The following is an 18,238-nucleotide window of genomic DNA, read 5'->3' as shown; positions in this document are numbered from 1 at the left end:
GTTCTCCGCCCCCATTATACTTCCCATCATCAGCCATGGAGTCCAGCGAGTTGTACCATGTTAAACAGCAGTTTTTCTTGGGTGAGAGTGATTGACTATCTAACGCCTATCCCTCTCACGATGCTTCAGGCGCATACAAAACGCTCATCGACTTGACCTTGCCGGACCCAAATTCCCCGGACTATGTCCTCACCCTCCTCTACCAAGCTCGCGCGCACATCGCGTCTGATGATCCCAACTCCGCATTGGCGCTTATCCCTGAAGACAACGAGAATGTCGCGGTGAAGGCAGTCGGCGCGCTCGCGAAGTACGTGGCAGCTACCACGGACGAAGACAAGGACGCCGCGCTCGAGTCGCTACGCGACTTGCTGGTTGAGATCGAGGGGGATGACGCAGAGGGGAGCGAGAAGGACAAGGCGCTTGTACGCGTGCTCGCCGGTACCGCCTTCGCGCGCGCAGGCGAGATCGAGGAGGCACTCGACGCGCTGGGTTCGCAAACGGAGGATCTCGAAGCGTACGTGGCCATCTCCGTCCAATTACCCTCTCTCTAATCCACCCTTCCAGCGTCGCCGTCCTCGTCCACATCTACCTCTCCATCAACCGCCCCGACCTCGCCAAACGCGAATTCGAGCGCGCCAAGCACTGGGCCGAGGACGATCTCCTCCTGCAGCTTATTGAGTGCAACATCGGGCTCGTCACCGGCAAGGACGCGTACGCGAACCCGCAGTCCTTCTACACTGAGCAGCTCGGGAACCCCTCACTCTCCTCCCCGCACATCCTCACCGCGCGCGGCGTCGCGCGCATCCTGCGCAACGAGTTCCAGGCGGCGCGCTCGGATATTGAAGAGGCGATGCAGCAGAATGCTGGGGATGCAGAGGCGTTGGCGGCGTATACCGTGGCAGCGAGCCTGGCGCCGCAGCAGAAGGGCGAGGCTGACGAGCTGTTCGCGTGCGTGCTCTACCTCCTCTTTTGTCTTGAGGGAACAACCTATTGACCTCACATCTAGACGACTACAAGCCGAGCACCCCAACCACCCTCTTGTTGCCGACCTCGCTGCCAAGTCGTCCATCTTCGACGAATTTGCGGCAAAGTTCGATGTCCCTCCTGTCGCAGCAGCTGCGTAGTCTCTCCGACCTCACACTGCAGCTTTTGTATCTCCGATGTCTTCGCCTTTGTTCTGGAAAATGACACTTGTGCTGTTCTGGGGAATGTGACTTGTGCTTTGAGGAAGCAAGCTTGCATTTCTGCGGCGTGGGGACGCATACTATTGAGGGAAGTAATTGATTGATCTCAAGATGACTGCATGCGTATCGCCCTCTTGCCGTCATAAGCAACGCCGCAAGCCCGTAAGGTAACACTCATCGCAGACGGCGAGGGGCTGTGGCGGCGGCAGGTGGCAGGTGGCGGTCCGTCAGTGACAACAGGCGACCGTGTGCTTTGGCGCGTTGTACGACGCAGAGCTGACCCCGTGTCCTACCCAGCCTCATCCCTCCGAGGTCCCCGGCGCGCGAACCCAATCACAGTGAGCTCAAGATGGCGTCTGAATCGCCAGGGAAGGATTCAGAATAACCCCATCGGACACAGAATAGCCCCAGTCTCAGGTCTGATCGACGTCGCCCGTTGTAGCACACAGGGCGTTGCTGGCACCATGTCTCGGTCTTCAGCCTTATTTCGCGTCTCGGAGTATACGAAAGCGGACCCCCTGGTTGTCTATTTCTCTCCGAGTCTCTCGTACCGCTTGTGACGAGTCTCTTACCGCTTGTGATCCCCCCTCCAGAATCTCAGTTGACCCCCCCACGTCTCTCCGGCCTCCCTCCGAGTCTCTCCTTCGGCCTCCCGCGTCATACTTACATCGCCTCCCACCCAGGGCCGCCCATCGTGCACACTGTCAACGTCCCTCGCGTAGCACAAGGGAGAGCGCTGGCATAAGGAGGGCGCGCACAGCCATCGGGATCCAGAATGTCGCTCTCGCTCGGCCGGAAAATTGTCTTCAAATCCGGCTGGCTCGCTCTCAAATCCGGTGGAGCGACAGTCCGGATTTCAGAGCGGCGCGCGCGCATTTCTAGCCCGTATTGCCGCTCTCCATATTTGCTCCCGCGGGGGGCTGGGCGCGCGTATATAAAGCGCGCCCTCCGCCGTGCCTCATTCCTTTTTCCACCCGCCTCGCGATCCATCAAGTCGAAGCTCCCGCTTGTTCAGTGCTATTGTTTTCCGGATTTGGAAGTCGTTCATACCACGGATAGGCGTGTGCATCTCTTCTCCTCACCCTTACGACCTCTATTTACGCTCATCCTTGGTTTAGCCATCCTCGCGCAGTGCATCCGACCATCCCCAGTCCAGACCAGCCCGCGCCCAGTCCGAGCGCGCACACGACCAGCCTAAGCGCCATGACGAACACCATGTCCACCCCCGCCACGCCCATGAAGCCTGCGCCCATCAACACCTCGAACCTCTCATCATCCGGCCCAGGCAGCGGCGCGTCTGGATCTCCCACCTCGACCTCGTCCCCGCGATTGCACCGAAAATCAAGCTCGCGGAACTTGCGCAGCGAGTATTTGAGATCCGCGGGTAGACCCTAGTTGTCATCTGCCCCCCAATTTGTACTATAGGCTCATGGTATGTCCCCCTCTCCCTTGGCATCGGTTCGCGAGTCTGTTAATCACTTGACTACAGGACCTTCTTCTCTCCCCCTTCATCTTCGTCCTTGCATAGCAAGCTCCGGTATACCATCGGATTGGGTTTCGTGCTGGGGAGACTATGCGTCAAGTCAATGTTGTATCTTCATGCCCTTTTATGATCAGGACCACGGACGATCACCATTGCCTGGGCCATGTATATGTTGTATGTGTACGTTGTTATCTTACGAGCCGTTCGTCATGTCGCTATCGGACTCTGGGTTGTGCCCGCTGTGTCGTTTGTACTGAACAAAATACAAATCCTTCCGATAGCCTGTACAGTCGTCGTGCAATAGTCGGGTGACGATTCTTCAAGGTGATATGATTACTGCACAGTTAGGTGCAATAGGGTATGTCAGTAAGGTAAGGAAGATAGGCAATAGGTTAGTGACGAGAAGTACAAAATTGATACAATAATGTCAAAGTAATTCGCAAGGTGCACAGACAAGCTCTGAACGAATGCGGAAAATCTTGTGGCCCAAACAAGTCAGAGGGTCAACATACGCCTGCAGCTTCTGGCTGCCTCGAGGGCCAGAAACCCGCATGACTACCAGAAGGTCCGTCGGTACCGCATCCTCCCCAACTGGCATCGACATATCCATGGCCTGAGGCAATATCAGCTCGTGATCATACGTTGCGTTGCATTAGCACACTTACCGCCGCCACCTCCCGCTCACTCAACGTGAACGGCGTCTCGTGCGCCCCCGTCGTCGTCTTCACGAGTATATGGTACGTCGGGTACGCATTCGCCCACGTCGGTACATCCTGTCCACCGCGCAGGTAGCGGGTGAGCTCGCCCTGGACGTCCTTGTACGTGATGTTCCCAACGGCGTCCCCCTCGTACGGCTCGAAATCGGGTATGTGCCCACGTCTTGCGGATGTCCAGTTTTCCGCGCCAAACTGAGGCAGGATGGTAAGTAAGAGGGAGAAGACCTGGGCAGTGAGCGTCAACGGTAGTCCAGAGTAGTAGAGCGCAGAACCACATACATAATGCTCTCCCATAACGTCAATGACTCGTTGTGGTGCGTCGTCCGGTATGTCGTCAATCGGGTCGACCTGCATGCTGTCCTCCTCCTCATCCAGCTCATCCTCCTCAACCTCGATCTCAACGTCCGGCTCTTCCTCCTCATCCTTCGCATCCGCCCCGGCTGCCGACCCCGAAGCACCGCCCTGCCCATTTCCATCGCCTTCCTCTCGCGCCCGCTTCGCCGCGGACCCCGACAAGTCTTGCGCAGCTTTCCGCTTCACACCCCGTCGCCGGCCGCTGCGATCACGCATATGTTGACGAACGAGGTGCGCGTTCGCCTTTGCTCCTCGCGCAAGCATCTCGATGTCGTCCTCGCCAAACTGGTCTTCTTGCACCTCCTCCTCCTCCTCTTCCAGCTCGTCCTCAACCGCGCCCGGCGTCGTTGGCTGTGTGGACGGGCGCGGCGTCGGGAGCGGATGCACGGGCTGGGTCTGCCCTGAGCGACGTCGTGCGGATTGCGTCGGCGCTGGTGCCTCTGGCGAAGCGGACCTGCTGGAGGAGGGAACACGCTGCGTGCGCTGGGACTGCTTCGGGCGTCCACGCTGCGTTGTAGTGCGCGACCCACCAGCCTGCGTGGCGGCAGGTGCATCCTCCTCGTCCTCGAGCTCGTCCGAATCGTCGCCCGACTGCTCGTCGTTGGCTTCCCTCAGCCACTCAAAGCTATCGAACGCGTCATCGTCGAGGGATGGTATCTTCTGATTGCGACAGCGCTGGTCCAAAGCGCCTGAAGCGTTTTGGATAACGAACATGACGTCCATTTCGTTCATCTCGAAGAGAGAAGCAAGCTTGCCCGCGATGTGCAGTTGGTGATTATACGCCGGCACGACCTGGCGCTTGTCCAGGTAGACAAAGAACTGCTTCTCGTTGAAGTACATCTCCGCCTCTACTGTTCGCTTGACGTCGCCGAGAGAATACGTGAGCCCAACGTGTTCAGCGACAAAGATCTTGAAGCTCTTAAGGCGACAGAGGAAGTCCTTGACTTGCTTTGGGGGCTTATAGCCATGGTGCGCGAAACAGAATCTGTGTGGCGTTAGCTGCAGTATTATGCCGAAAAAAGATCTAAGCACCTAACAAAGTATTCGCGCTTGGCGTGATAGCTCTTCGTCAGCTTGTCGTCTCTGCGTTTCTTCAAAAGAACGGGATTCTCCGTTTGAACAGCATCTTCAAGCCTGACAAGGCCGTCAAAGATCTTGCACTCTAATAGGGCGCGCATCTTGGTGTGCTGGACGGAGCTGATAGCAAGCATAGGCACAAACTGATCGAAGAGATGCATGAACTGTTCGCTAGCGTCCGGCACGTAGAAAGGCTGATCAGTGACTCGTCGAAGAGCCACGTCCCCAGAGTCGGGTAGGCGGACGGGAAAAATAGGCTCGCTGCGCAGCGCGTGCAAAGGACTCGTCGCCGTCGACACTTCCTCCGGATTCTTGTGGATGAAGCGCGATAATTCGGTGAGGAGGTCGATCATCTCCTTCAGCTTGCCTTCCGCAAGGTTTTCGTCGCGGAGCTGACTGACGAGCTGCTTGACCTCGTTGACGATCAAGTCCGCATGCGAGGGTTTGGCGAGTTGAAGGCAACGGCAGTAGAAGGCCTCTTGGTGCGGATACAGCGTCTGCACCGCGGTCTTGAAACGCATGTTCGCCGGTCCTGTCCAAACGGCATCGGCGAACGCGCACCATTCCTTCTTCTTGTAGTTGTAGATGAGCGGTAAGGTGTGGAATGCCTCCCTGAAGGTGACGTCAGCAACTCTGTTATGCGACAGTACAAGACAACCGACCGAATGGCGACGGCATCGTCATTGAACCTCGTCTCCAGCTGCCTATACAGCGCGTTCATATCCTCCTCACTCAACGCCTCCCCTTGACTCTGCAGCCCCTTCAACTGCCTCAGATAGAACGACCCGTTAATCTCGCTCGACACTCCGAATCGCCTCAGAAAATCCCACTCCGGGTTCTCCGGCTCGTCCAGCGGCAGAAACGGCAACCCACTCGTATCGTCCGCTAGCGAGTTGCGCTTGATATACGTCTGGCGCAACTGCACCTGCACGCCGCCGCACTCCACGAGCGTGTTTGATATCTGCGTCTGCGCGTCGCGGGAGAGCCTCGTCGAGCCGCGGTCGCCTGACCAGTGGCGCTTGAGGATGGCGAGCAGCTGGCGGGTGTTGACTTTCTCGAGCATGAGGGCCGCCTCCTCGGAAAGCTTGCCGTCCGCGGTGACGCGCGGCGAGGTGTGAAGGCCCAAGCCGTTGCTCACATCGGAGAGCCATTTGAGCCACTTTTTCTGCAGGGCCGGGTCGTTGGAATACTGCTCGATGTATGCGGTGTGGAGGAAGCGCGCGGGCGGTGAGGGCAAGACGTTTTCCAATCGGCCGGAGGACTCTCCTGGCAGGTACATGTCTTTCCCGTGTCCGAGGTCACCCCGCGAGTCCATGACCCGAAGATGACCGAGGCTCACAGCCCCAAGCACAGTCTCGCGATGAGTGAAGAGGAACCGCGCGTGCTTGATCAAGGCAGCCAGCTCAGTGGGAGGGTTATGGCGATGCCTCTCTATCAGTTGCTTTGCAATGTCGGCCGGTTTCGCGGCTTGCACCCCCATCCGATGGTAGAAAGCGCGCGGGACAAAGGACAGATCGGTACTGGGCCGCAGGCGATAAAGTCCAAGGTCGTCCGGGATATCGCCAAGGTTAAAGTCGAAATAGATCTTCAGGCCGTCCACTTTGCTGGCCCAGGTGCCGTCGCTGAGGGGGATAAGCTTGAGGGCCTCGATTGGTGTTTGGTAGGGATACGACTTCCTCCCTCTCTTCTGGTTGGGGTTCGAAGGCTCATCGTAGATACGATACAGGTTGTCGTACACGGCATTGAACCACGCGGGTGATCGCCCTTCGTGCGCGCGCTTGTTGACCATGGCCTGAAGCGCATTGATGAACTGCGCCGAGTTCATGCGCTTCAAGCGCAGCCCTTCCAGTAGGGGTCCGTCGCCATTGATGCTGGTATCATACGACGAGTGAAGGTACCAGACGAATGGGAGATATTGCTCCGGGATGAGGGGCTTGGTGACATGCTTGTCGTCCTCCTTCTCCTGATACGCGGCCCAATCAGGGAGAATGAGCAGCTGTCCTGCTGTATGGTACTCTCCATCCTGAGACAGAAATAGTGACTTAGCAGCCAACGTATGTCGAATATTGGCCACGAGAGGTTTGAAGTAGCCGTTGCTGACATCAGTCTCCAGAGGGAGGAAGCGGAACCAGGTGAACTTCATCGCCTCCCGGATCTTCAAGCGCTCGATGGCAGCAAGGACGGCAGCGAGGAGGCCGTTACGGAGCGTGATATTCCAGGGTTTTTCCTCCAGGATATCCTCTCGACTCGCTGGCGTCAGGAAGTCCGCCTGAATGATGAACTAAGGAGGACACGTCAGTCAAGGACCTTAGCTTGGAACAACAAGCAGCATATAAGCGGCTAACCTTGAAGCCATACTTCCTCAAGGGAAGGAAAGCATGCGCGTATTCTGCGCGCGCCTGTGGCGCTCCCTCCTTGTCGATGGGGAACGCCAGCGTAACCTCCGTGCTGTTGATGCCCCTACGTTTCTCCTCCTCCGGCATCCCCTGCACAGTATGGTGCACGATGAAGTACGTATCTCGCGTCGTCCTGTGATCCTCCCACCGCGTGAGGGTGATCACGTCCGGGTCGTTCGTGGTCCTGTACTTGAAGTGTATGATCTGCGGGTTTTGGCCGGACAAAGCCGTCTCGACTTTGAGGGTGTTCAGTTGCCGGAGGAACAAAAGGAGGCTGGGTTCGAGCTTCGAGGCGTGTTCGGCGAGCGCGGCGCCAGATTCGCCAGGGGAGAGCTCGAGGCGGAAGGTGGTTTGGCCCTTTGTGACGGGATGATCGGTGCACCAGATGGGTGTGATCATGCCCAGTTTTTCGCGCTTGTCGAACTTGAATTGGAAGTCGCGCGACGCGATGTGCACGACGTCGGCGACCTTGAAGCAGCTCTTGAAGCCTGGATGTGCGGCATGTCAGAAAGACAAGATGTTGCAAGAAGTAAAGGAGGGTTATCTACCGATTCCCTTCTCGCCTATAGGGGACACCAAGGTGAATTCAAGCACGTGCGCATTCGAGATCGGCCTGCGCACCAACGTAGCATCGTCCGGACATCCCTTTCTTCGTGCTCTTGCCCACGCTGCAGATAGCGCGCACATTCGCGGGCTCAAAGCCCAGCTCGTTGGAGGAGAACGTGACCGCATCGTCCTCAATGCGGATCGTGAGCGTCGGCTTCGTGCCCTCCGCGTACTTGTTGTCGTCCGCATTCTGCACCATCTCGAGGATGAAGTGGGGGGACTTGGCGTACAGGTCCTCAGATACGCTGGGTTCAGCATAAAGGTCAGCATCGTCTCTAGCACACTTCACCCATCACGTACTTCCTGCACGCATTCTCCAGCGTCGTCGTCAGGTTCCCGATGACCGCCTGCAGGGAGGGGTCCTGCTGCATCTTGGCCTGCGCGCTGCGTCCCGAGCCATAGCCGTCGCGTATCTCTTCGATGAGCTTCTGCGCTTCGGCACTCATGAGGGATTCTGGGTGCGTACGCGCGCGGCGTTCATTCGAGATGGGATATGTGCGCGCACCGGGGAACAAAGACGCGTTTGATGTGATCAGGGCGAGCAGCACATTGTCCAATCACATTCTCACGCTCATTGACGGGACTTGTCAACAAACGATAGGTTCGTGCGTACACACCATTGCGCTTTATGGCAGAACGTCTTCAAGGCGGTGACAATGCCACTGTAGGACGCATTCGAGTGAGAAGGACCAGTGGCAGTAGCCAGAAACAGGCATGTATATGGAGCAACTTTTCGTAAATTATATATGGTACAGCGTCAAAAAATATGCTTGACATGGCATGGTGGCCTGTAGATACAAGATCAGTGTCGAAAATGAGCGAGTGAACACGCAAACGTACATGATGAGGTGGGTATGACAGGTTTGATTGTACTTGGGGTATAGACATGAAGGACGATGGAACACCAGGATATCTAGCCGCAAATGTCAGGACGAAGCCTCGACGAAGCATGGACAATCCTCACCATGCGAAGGCTTAAATGTCAACAGCGAGATAGACAATACACGTCGTGAAGATTACAGTGACGACGCCGGTCATGATTGCGGTGTGCACTCTTCCACCATCATATTAGCGCCTCATTTTGATCACTCACGGCCAATCATACCTGCTACTTTCCATGAACGGTCGTGCTCTTCGCATATCTTCGCTCGCGTCGAAGTATTGCCAGACAGCAGCGCCAATAGTGAATAAAGCGGCCGCAAACTCAAAGCTGGCCAAGGCCAGCCATCCAGACCTCCTCCCGCCTTCCGAGGAACCATTGCCCTCCGAGGGAACTATCTTCGCCTTCAGAAGCACGGAGGATGCGACTACAGAGAGCAGCAAAGCAAGCTTCAGGTGCGTAAGCAGATTCCGCTCGAGCATGAGATAGTCGCGGGCCGTGCTCCCCGTGTTCTCGTACAGCGGCGGGCGAGCGTGGCGAAAAGGCGAGGACGCAGACATAGTGGGCATGGTCGTCTGCAGCTGCAGACGATGACGGAGAGAGAAAAGCCCTCAGCGGCGCCGCTCACAACTGGCGTGCTGCGTGCGACATCGAGCCCTCGGATGTCGACATCGCCATGTGGTGCCAGCGAAGCGTCAGAGCGATATTGAACTTCGGCTGCGGTCTAGCTCAGCAGTGGTCAGCGTCGAGTCCTATTCACGGCCGGAATCGTCTGCGGGAAGTTCCTGCGGAGAATAGGTTTCGGGACGTACGTGAGAAAGGCGCCAGGGAGAACCTCATGGGCCGCGGAACAATAAGAAATCCACCTTTGTCCGTGTTTGTCTGTGCCCTCCGTTCCATTGTTCCCTTTTCGGTGATCAATGGAAGGTCTATTGTCTTTCCGCTTCCATCTCGGGACAATTGCACACGCGGTTCTGTGACCCGATGAAAGTTTACATCAAAGAAGCGGCGGGTCGGATATAAAAGCGGACGGTCCGTGCACTCTTTCGTATTCCCCACCACCACCTCTTGGATCCGGGATCCTTGGGCCACTCCACCACCGTCGTCTCGTCTCTGTACACCATATAACGCCTGTCTTTACTACCCGAGCCCCTCACTTACTCACGCCATCCTAATCAATCACAATCTTTCTTCACGAGACGAAATGGCCAACTACCACTATGTTCGCGCTAGCTCGACCGCGGGCAGGTGCGTCGACGTTTACTTCTTCTTGACTTGCCACTAATCATGGTGGACAGGTCACCCTCCCCCTCGTCCTCCACCGCATCCATGTCGAAGCAACCCATCTCCCGTCCGCTTGTGCAGGCCTGGAAGGCGCTGACGAGCTCGTCGCGCAAGAACCGCCAGCCAGTCCCCGCGGGCTTCGTGCTCGTCACCCGCCGCCGCAGCGCTCTTCTCAAGTGAGCTACTTCCCATCTGCGGCCACGCCGAAACACGAATGTCCTACCTCCCTCGCGTCGCTGTCGCCGCCGCGATCAGTGACCAAAATAATGCTGCGGCATGCATGCATGCTCGCGATCGGACTCTCTCCCTCCCACGTTTCTTGACGATGAAGGACTGTTTGGATATGTATCGCACGTACTCTACCTTCCCTCCCGCTAATTGCGTCCCGTCGCTCGGTTGACCTGAACTTGGGACTCCCTGTATCCGGTTCGTATACCACCTCTGCACTGTATCAATGTCTTTTTCTTGGGATGTCTGCGGAGTTCTGAACCCTGAGTGCGAGTGCTTCACTGGTGACTCTCGAAAAGATGCCTCGACTTTAGGAAGTAGGCGAGTGCGCGCGCGCCGAGTGTGTATACGTGACGACATCCTGCGCTCACTCAACCTCACACCTCCATATCCGAACCCAGGTTTACCCACCGGATCCGACAATTCAGAAGAGCCCGTCCTAAATTATCTCTGCTGACCCACACTCCTCTCCTCAGCTGCATCGATCTCGCCTATGCCACCGACGCTGACCTCTAAGCCCTTTCTGATGCAACACCTTCAAAGACAATATATTGTACGCATCGCTCCCTCTTGAGTCTGAACTTACAAGCTTTCGTCACGGTCGTACGTGAATCTTTCGCTAACGTTCTTTCGTTGCGTGCCCTATGGCAATAAGGCTGAGACGAGATTTGCGTATGGAAGGCCCATCTTGCTTGCAGAGGTCGAACCTTTCGAGGACAGGATACAATCGGCTACATCAAAGGCCCCCAGAGCAGCCGGCAAATGCCGAAGAACCTAAGGATGCTGCGCCAGAGATGGCCAATGCCTCGGCACTTTCGTAGAGTCAATACAAGCATGCCCGCATTCTCACGTTACGGTTTGCTACGATAGTTAGCTTTGCCTGATTTCGCTTAGAGAGCTACTGTATCCTTGCAGTGACACTCGCTTGACCTCCTTTGGTGTTGCCTTGACGAACACAAGAGTGGAAATTGAGAAAGGGGAAACAAAGCTATTGGTACATTGTACATACATCGGTAAATAGAAGGATAGCCAGAGTGTTCCGCAGTATATACACACTTTACAACAACATTTACAACATTCGTGTCATCGCCGTCACCGTCGTGAGTGTTCGTTCATCTCAAAAGATCCCCGGAATGAGGCAGTACCTAACGCGCTCCGCCCAGGCGCGCCATTGCTCGCCGAACGCCTTCTCAAGCGCGCGGTCCTCTTCCTTGCAGCGTATCATGAATGCGATAGCTGTATCATGGGGGTCAGATGGCTCCAAAGAAGGAACGGCAGAAGGCAGAACTTACTGAAGAATACGTTAAAGGCCACGACCAGGCCGCCGATGGCGATCCCGGGCGCCGTATGCAGGAAGCCGCTTTCCCTCATCCAGGACCCGGGTGCCGTCTGCCACACGACCTTCCCCCAGAAGACCATGAGCACGCCGGTGTAGCTTGGGTGCCTAGACGGACGCGGGTCAAAGTCAGTGTGGTCCGCGGGTGTGAGCGCGAGTGTGCGAACGCACCGCACGACGCTGTATGGGCCGGTAGTCATGAGCTGATGGTCCTTCTTGATGGTGTGGGTGAAGGTGAACATGCGGCGCAGGAGGCGAAAGCAGACGAGGCGGATGGCGGCGCCCGCGATGACGAGGAGGACGCCGAAGGGGAGGGCCCACTGGCCCGATCTCGTGAAGTGCCAGACGAGCTCGGGGTGGCCGGATGAGCGGAAGAAGGGGCGGAGGATGAGATGGGAGATCCTGTAATCAGGGAGGAGTCGTCCGAAGACGAGCGCGAGGATGTCAGGGAGGGTGGCGATCCAGATGAAGCTCTGGGGAAGGATCGGTGAGATAGGAGCGACGATCTCGCCGTGGCGCAGTGTACCTTCTCCATGAAGTTCGTTACTGCAACATTCCTGTACGCGGTCTTCTCGAGCAAGGTCTGACGCTCTGGAGCCTGCTCAGCATCGGGCGGCTGCTGTAGCGCCGCCTTGGGGGGCGTAAGGGCCACAGTGCCCAGGACGCCCGCAGCGAGGACGAAGGGAAGGGCAAGAGCTACCTCGATGACTGTTGCCGTCATCGTGAGGACCGTCCGCCGAAGAGGGGAAGGGAAGAAGTGGAGGGGAAAGGGATAGGGGGAAGGAGATCGTGGAAGAGGGAATGCGTATGTACACGGGGAATTTTGGAGCGAGGGAAAGGCTTACTTATATCATTTATCAAGAACAAGGGGAAACATCGTGTATGATGCACCCTTTTGATGCAAGAGGGCGCTAAAGCGCCTTGAGGACGCTCAGGACGTCCACGTTAGGAAAGTTGGGAACATCGAGGCAGCATCGATTATCATACTCGAACAAAGCGTGCGAGTTTCCCCGGTAGCTTGAATTGCCGTGGCGGTCGGGAGCGCCCCGCCGTTCGTATGCCCTATGATGACGGCGTGCATGGCGCCGAGGTCATACACGTGTGGGGGTCCTGAGCGTGCACAAGGAGGTCAATTAGGCCGGCGGTAAGATATAGTAGGACTAGTTCAGGTCAAAGATGCAAGCGCAGTCTTCCGAGTGGGAGGAATTTCAAGTCAATTTTGAGGCAGGGGCGCATCTCGAGTCGGAACACATCGAGCGCCTCGGACTGCATCCAGCGCCTTCGGCCTACTTTGACTTTATCTTCAAGTGGGCGGCATGTCAGGTGCGAAGGATTTGCATCGTGGCCGGGAGCTTTCGGGTCGAGAATCTGGCGTTGGGAAAGCTTGGAAAGCATTCGCGTCATTGGCGAGTGCGTGTTCGGAAGATGTGACCGACGAGGCGAGGTCGGCTCCTCCAGACGCGGCCGCTGGCGACCACAGCAGATCTGGGCAGCTTCCCGGGACTGTGAGAGACGGTGAGCACGAAGATGGAAGGGCGGTAGAGGTGCGCGCCTCTGTTTGTTGCGCTTTGCATGCGCCATGCGGCAACTGCCGTTAGATGGTGAAGGAAATACACAGAAAAATCCCTAGCGGTCAGGTTGCACCGTACACCATTTGAGACGCTTGCGACATGAAGGCGAGCGCTGTCTACAAGAGCGTTGCATGTAGCAAAATGCTGCGGGAGCCCCATTCTGCTATCAGCTCGGGGTGCGGCCAGGCGGCGGCCAATCAAATGGGCTCATGGGACTGATGACAGCCCGATACCCAGGGTGCGGCCCTCAAGAAGTGCATGATGCACGACGGAGCCCCTCATGGCATCGAGGTCGGACGTTAGCGGCAAGAAGTCCCCATCACCTTCTTTTCAACCTCCACCTTCCCCACCCCCCTCCCATGTCTGTCCCCCTACCCGATTCCGTCTCCCCCATAAGATGCCTAGTAATCGGTGCAAGTTTTGAGGGGCTTATAGTCGCCTACCTGCTGCAACAGGCGGGTCACCAGGTCGTGGTAGTGGACAAGGGGGACGCGGATCGCCAGGTGAGAGTCTCTCCGCGTGCGCACCCACTTCTTCGCCGCCTGTTCGGTGATTGGCGTGCCATCAACGCCCACAACTCACAAGGTGTAGGTCTTTGAGCGTGGGATACGCAGTCCGCCCAACGTTGCACGCCTCTTCAGCCAGCTGCCCAAGGTTACGTCGGTTCGCCAGCGGACCGGATCTGGGCTAGAGTTCATCGATGGTCGGTAGCGTGACAGGACATGCACGTTCAGCTCACCTATCTTATTTCACGCAGGCCGCACCGCGCGCACCGTCGGCACGTCTGAATTCTTCGACAACATCATGCGCGACCTGGGCTCGAATTTCTACATGGGCTCGGTCAGTATTTTTGTACCTTTGACGTACACCGTTGCTGACGACCGACCACTAGCATTCGCACATCATGCAGTTCTTGCGAGGTCTCTGTCGCGACGTGCAGATGGACATCAGGTACAACCAGGAAGTCGTCAGCCTGTCCTCAACGGAGTCGGGAAACCCCGTGCTGCACCTGAAGTCAGGGGACACCATTGAAGGCGACTTGGTAGGCGTGGCAGCAGAAGTTATAGTTCAGTCGATAACCGGTCCAGGTCATTGGTGCAGATGGGCTCAATGGCATCTCACGGTCGTTCATCCCGCCGCTTCCGCGGCGAGAGGATACGCCAGACTCGGACGAATCAGATCAAGACCCGTTGAGCAAGATGTACGATATAGGCGTTCGTACTGTTCTTGGGTATGTCCCATATTCATCGCTTCTCTCCGACATTTCGCTCACTGTAATGGCCTTGTCTTCAGCGTCACCTTCTCCATCCTTCCAGAAGACATGGAGAAGAACCCTCGACTCGCACCACTACTGAAAAAGGACACCGTATGTGCCCCGCTAGAGCGGCAGTACTGTCGACATCACTAAACCGGCACAGATCAAAGTTTGGATGGAGTCAGACTCCATGGGCATGAGCTCCTTGGTAGTAAGGGATCTCTCACATCGTCCTACCTCGCTAACCGCTTTTCAGCACGATCCCGATGTATATATTTTCGTCCTCGGGAAGGTGATGACGGAAGAATACGTCGACACCGGGCTCGATATCCGCGAAGAGCTCAAGGATATCGTCGACCTGTATGACCCGACGTACGTTTCTTGTCCGTTGCAGTGGCTCTTGAGCTAATTTCCTGCTCAGGGTGAAGGAGCTACTTGACTTGGCACATTCGTATCGCAAGGAGATACAAAGATTGCCAGAGACGCTCACAATCGTCGACAAGGAGCGTAAGATTGCGCTCATCGGTAACTCTGCGTTCGTCTCACCAGTAAGCTGTCGCTTCTCATATCGTCTATCCTCTTTGCTGACCCAAAACCCAGTATTACGGCGTCTACAATGAGTAAGCGTTTGCGCACTGTTTCTCTCGAGCATCCAGACTAATAAAGCTCACCATCGCCAACTCAGTACCATCGCCGTAAGCTTGACTCCGTCTCGCCCCTCTCTCTCTCATCCATACTTCTCTAGTTCGAAGCCGCCTTCACCCTCGCCCGCCTCCTCGCCCGCCTCTCCAAGCGCGCCTACCTTCCCATCCTCCTCGACGGCTTCCAAAAGATCCGCACCTTCCGCAACGTCCAGACCCTCGCCTCCGAGCTGCAGGCCATCCGCCTCATGGGCCTCCCGCCGGGCCCCAGCCGCACGGAGCGCGACGCGGCCCTCGCGTTGCCGCTCACGCAGGAGGACGACGAGTCGGCGGAAGTGTGGTCGAAAACGCTGGTGCAGTTCGATTACGACGCGCACGATGCGGCGGATGAGTGGTGGCTGCAGTGGGGGAAGTTTTTGGTGGACAGGATGGACACCGACCATGGGGCGGCATGAGTAGGGAGAGGGAGAGACGAGCGTTGACGTTGAGAGAGTATATTGTTTCTGTATGCTTCTTGTACATGCTTTGGGATACGGGTTCGTGTTGGTTGTGATACGGATTTCTTGGATAGACTAGACGAGTTCGTGCCACGAACTGAATGTCTAACACCTCTTGCGAGTGGCACTAGTCGCCCTGCATCGGAGCTTTAGCAAGTCCTCGTCAAGTCCCTCCGATAGTCAAGTGCATTGCAAACGGGTCAGCGCGTAAGCAAGATCTAGTACGACGACAATAAGATACACTACAATACATTCATTTTGCAGATTTACCCCACACAACACCCGGCGCTCAGTTGAAGATCGCCTCCAACACCGTCTTCACACCCCACGCGCCCGGGTCGGGGATCTTCTCCTCTTTCAACCGGTCGCCCTCTACGTACGCCGCACGCCCAGCCTTCGCCGCCAGGTCCTTCGTCTTGTCCGCTGCCTCAGCCGCCGCCTTCACCGCCGCCGGGAAGTCCGTGCTCTTCGACAGCGGTGTGACAAACGCGTCAAGCGGGTCCACGAGCGTGCGCGACGGCGGGCGAGCGCGCGTGTACGTGTACAGGTTCTGCAGCGCGAACGTCAGCGCCCGCGCCCAGTCCTCCGGCGTCGCCGTCCCGGACGAGCTCTGGATGCCGCGCGCGAGGCCGGAGAAGAAGATCGAGTAGAGTGCGCCGCTCGTCCCGCCCATCGCCTCCTCCGCGACCTGCGCGATCGCAATCACGCTCTGGACGATGTTGTCGCCCGTGATCGCGCCGGAAGAGATCTTCGCGAGCACACCCTCCGCGCCGGCCTTGAGGGTGAGACCGCAGTCGCCGTCGCCTGCGATGTTGTCCATCTCGGTGATCTTGGGCTCGGCGGCGATGAGAGCCTCGCAGGCGCGCTTGATACCCGCGACGAAGCCAGAGGGGTCGCTGGCCTTGATGGGGGAGCCAGTGGGCTTCTGCGTCTGCGCGGCAGCTGCAGGAGTGAAGGCGACCTGCTCAGGAGCAGGGGAGGCGGATGACCACTTCCAGCCGGGGACATCAGCCTTGGCATCGAGGGCGGAGAGGATGGTCTCCTTTGAGGGTGCGTCCTTCTCGCCAGCGGTGGGAAGAAGGAGGAGGGTGAGGGAGAATCCAGGCATGTTGAGAGAGGTCTGTTCATGTGTCAGTACAAGAGGCGATCTATGATTGGACTGAGCTCACCATGTAGGTGCCAGCGAGGACGCGGAGGGCCTTGAGGCCACGCTTGTCTAGTTGACGACGTGCCTCTGCGACGACTGCACCAAGCTCGAGCTCGGAAACACCACCAAGGTTGTTCACGAGAAGGACGACCTCATCGTTGCCCTTGAAGGGCACGAACGACCGCTCGGGGTCTGAGGTCGAGGTGAGGAGGTCAAGCAATTGAGGAAGGAGTTCCGACAACGCAGGTGCGGGCTTGAGGCGCTTGACGCCGCTCTCGTTGTGAATGCCCATGCCGATTTCAATCTCGTCCGCTGACAAGTGCGAAGTGGTCGCTGCCGTTCCCGGGACGTGACAGTGCTCAAGACCAACACCGATCGAGGCGACGCGGTTGGCAGCATATTGCGAGACGTTGTAGATCTCGTCGAGGCTCAAGCCCTTCTGAGCGAGCGCACCGGCGATCTTGTAGACGAGCACGGTTCCCGCGAGACCGCGGCGACCGACAATCTTGCCCTGCGAGCGAGTGACGGCGACATCATCGCCGACGGTGATGAACTTGACTTTGTCTGCCTTGTCGGGGCGGAGCGCGGCATACTGCTCCTTCGCGAGACCGAAGTTGAGAACGTCACCAGTGTAGTTCCTTGGGTTTCGATTAGCCAACGGTTCTAGCGGGCATTCATGTGTGCTGCTCACTTGACAATGATGAGGGTTCTATACGATGCATGTCAGCGCTAGAAGCAGGACTGCGGCAAGTCACGCACCCCTTGTCGTTGTCCACGATATCGATGCCGCGACGGACTTGGGAGGAGTTTGGTGAGGCGAACACAGTTCCAGCAACCGCAGCTAATGAGGTAACGGATCATCAGATAGGCGCGCAGGGTGAATATCGCGTCGACTAACCAGTCAGCATGCCATCACCTGCGAGGAAGTATCAGTATAGGATCCTTTTCATCGACAAGTCGCGCGACGCACCAACGAAGCCTGCGTGCGCGGGTTCATGTCCACTTCCACCACCACAGATGATCGCGACCTTAGATCTGTCCGGCTTCGCGATGTGGAGGACTGGCGGAGGTTAGTACGCGCCGATGTATCATACGATGGACGCACTCTTGTTCTGCTTGTCAAGGGAAAGCTTCGGGTTGATATTCGCGAGGCCCTCAAGCGAGTCGACGACGAGCGTCTCAGGGGTATTCAAGAAGTGCTTGCCTGGGCGTGCGGTAAGCGTCGGCGTCGCGGTCGCGAACGATGACCATCGCGCTCACTGTTGATGGACATGGCGGTCAGGAGGAGAAGAATGAAAATCGCATCGAGTATCAGGTCTTTTATGTGGGCCCCGTATTTACTATTTCGAATCCGACAACCCGAGTTGGAGAAGCGGGGGACGGTGCTCGGTCCGACGTATTTGACGTCAGACCTCCGCGGTCGGCACAACAAAACATGCGAGCTGATCAGCTCGATTTGGTGCTTTTCATGCCATTTCAGGCGCCCATTGTTCCTCTTATCGACCGAGCTCCGGACGAGGAAGGGGGACGCAGTTGTACGCAGTCCTCGTGCAGAGATTCAGGCAAGTTCGTGTCCTCTGAAG

The 18,238-nt window shown here is 57.2% G+C and overlaps 6 protein-coding genes across 6 annotated transcripts; 3 read left to right on the top strand and 3 right to left on the bottom strand.

Moving 5' to 3' along the window:
• Positions 1–2: 2 nt before the first annotated feature.
• SCHCODRAFT_02619110 (uncharacterized protein) lies at positions 3–1,210 on the top strand. The gene is made up of 4 exons (XM_003033327.2): positions 3–81; positions 130–514; positions 565–948; positions 1,007–1,210. Exons 1-4 carry the CDS (start codon positions 36–38, stop codon positions 1,122–1,124), a joined length of 933 nt encoding a protein of 310 aa, XP_003033373.1. The 5' UTR covers positions 3–35; the 3' UTR covers positions 1,125–1,210.
• A 1,077-nt stretch (positions 1,211–2,287) lies between these two features.
• Positions 2,288–9,519, bottom strand: SCHCODRAFT_02572775 (uncharacterized protein; the record flags this gene model as incomplete). The annotated part of the gene is made up of 14 exons (XM_050343855.1): positions 8,922–9,519; positions 8,434–8,456; positions 8,117–8,270; positions 7,832–8,061; positions 7,759–7,773; positions 7,160–7,698; positions 5,477–7,095; positions 4,770–5,426; positions 3,663–4,722; positions 3,333–3,608; positions 3,180–3,280; positions 2,865–2,984; positions 2,677–2,755; positions 2,288–2,575 (listed from the first exon to the last, which is right to left on the bottom strand). Exons 1-14 carry the CDS (start codon positions 9,263–9,265, stop codon positions 2,288–2,290), a joined length of 5,505 nt encoding a protein of 1,834 aa, XP_050201170.1. The 5' UTR covers positions 9,266–9,519.
• A 182-nt stretch (positions 9,520–9,701) lies between these two features.
• Positions 9,702–10,451, top strand: SCHCODRAFT_02619096 (uncharacterized protein). The gene is made up of 2 exons (XM_003033326.2): positions 9,702–9,944; positions 9,995–10,451. The coding sequence occupies exons 1-2, from the start codon at positions 9,901–9,903 to the stop codon at positions 10,158–10,160; spliced, it is 210 nt and encodes a 69-aa protein (XP_003033372.1). The 5' UTR covers positions 9,702–9,900; the 3' UTR covers positions 10,161–10,451.
• Positions 10,452–11,154: 703 nt separating this feature from the next.
• Positions 11,155–12,429, bottom strand: SCHCODRAFT_02619090 (uncharacterized protein). Its single transcript, XM_003032754.2, has 4 exons — positions 12,071–12,429; positions 11,716–12,017; positions 11,501–11,652; positions 11,155–11,444 (listed from the first exon to the last, which is right to left on the bottom strand). Exons 1-4 carry the CDS (start codon positions 12,263–12,265, stop codon positions 11,326–11,328), a joined length of 768 nt encoding a protein of 255 aa, XP_003032800.1. The 5' UTR covers positions 12,266–12,429; the 3' UTR covers positions 11,155–11,325.
• A 947-nt stretch (positions 12,430–13,376) lies between these two features.
• SCHCODRAFT_02619086 (FAD/NAD(P)-binding domain-containing protein) lies at positions 13,377–15,655 on the top strand. Its single transcript, XM_003033325.3, has 12 exons — positions 13,377–13,618; positions 13,707–13,818; positions 13,873–13,955; positions 14,008–14,157; positions 14,204–14,346; positions 14,409–14,481; positions 14,534–14,581; positions 14,627–14,742; positions 14,792–14,918; positions 14,971–14,990; positions 15,056–15,065; positions 15,116–15,655. The coding sequence occupies exons 1-12, from the start codon at positions 13,475–13,477 to the stop codon at positions 15,464–15,466; spliced, it is 1,377 nt and encodes a 458-aa protein (XP_003033371.1). The 5' UTR covers positions 13,377–13,474; the 3' UTR covers positions 15,467–15,655.
• A 21-nt stretch (positions 15,656–15,676) lies between these two features.
• SCHCODRAFT_02619084 (dihydroxyacetone kinase) lies at positions 15,677–17,984 on the bottom strand. Its single transcript, XM_003032753.2, has 8 exons — positions 17,916–17,984; positions 17,761–17,859; positions 17,626–17,715; positions 17,554–17,571; positions 17,415–17,496; positions 17,347–17,364; positions 16,678–17,293; positions 15,677–16,628 (listed from the first exon to the last, which is right to left on the bottom strand). The coding sequence occupies exons 1-8, from the start codon at positions 17,926–17,928 to the stop codon at positions 15,798–15,800; spliced, it is 1,767 nt and encodes a 588-aa protein (XP_003032799.1). The 5' UTR covers positions 17,929–17,984; the 3' UTR covers positions 15,677–15,797.
• Positions 17,985–18,238: the final 254 nt, after the last annotated feature.

This window comes from Schizophyllum commune, assembly GCF_000143185.2.
Source record: "Schizophyllum commune H4-8 unplaced genomic scaffold SCHCOscaffold_4, whole genome shotgun sequence".
Lineage (NCBI taxonomy): Eukaryota > Fungi > Basidiomycota > Agaricomycetes > Agaricales > Schizophyllaceae > Schizophyllum > Schizophyllum commune.
Note: the sequence above shows the minus strand (reverse complement) of the source record. Positions and strands in the feature narration are given on the sequence as shown.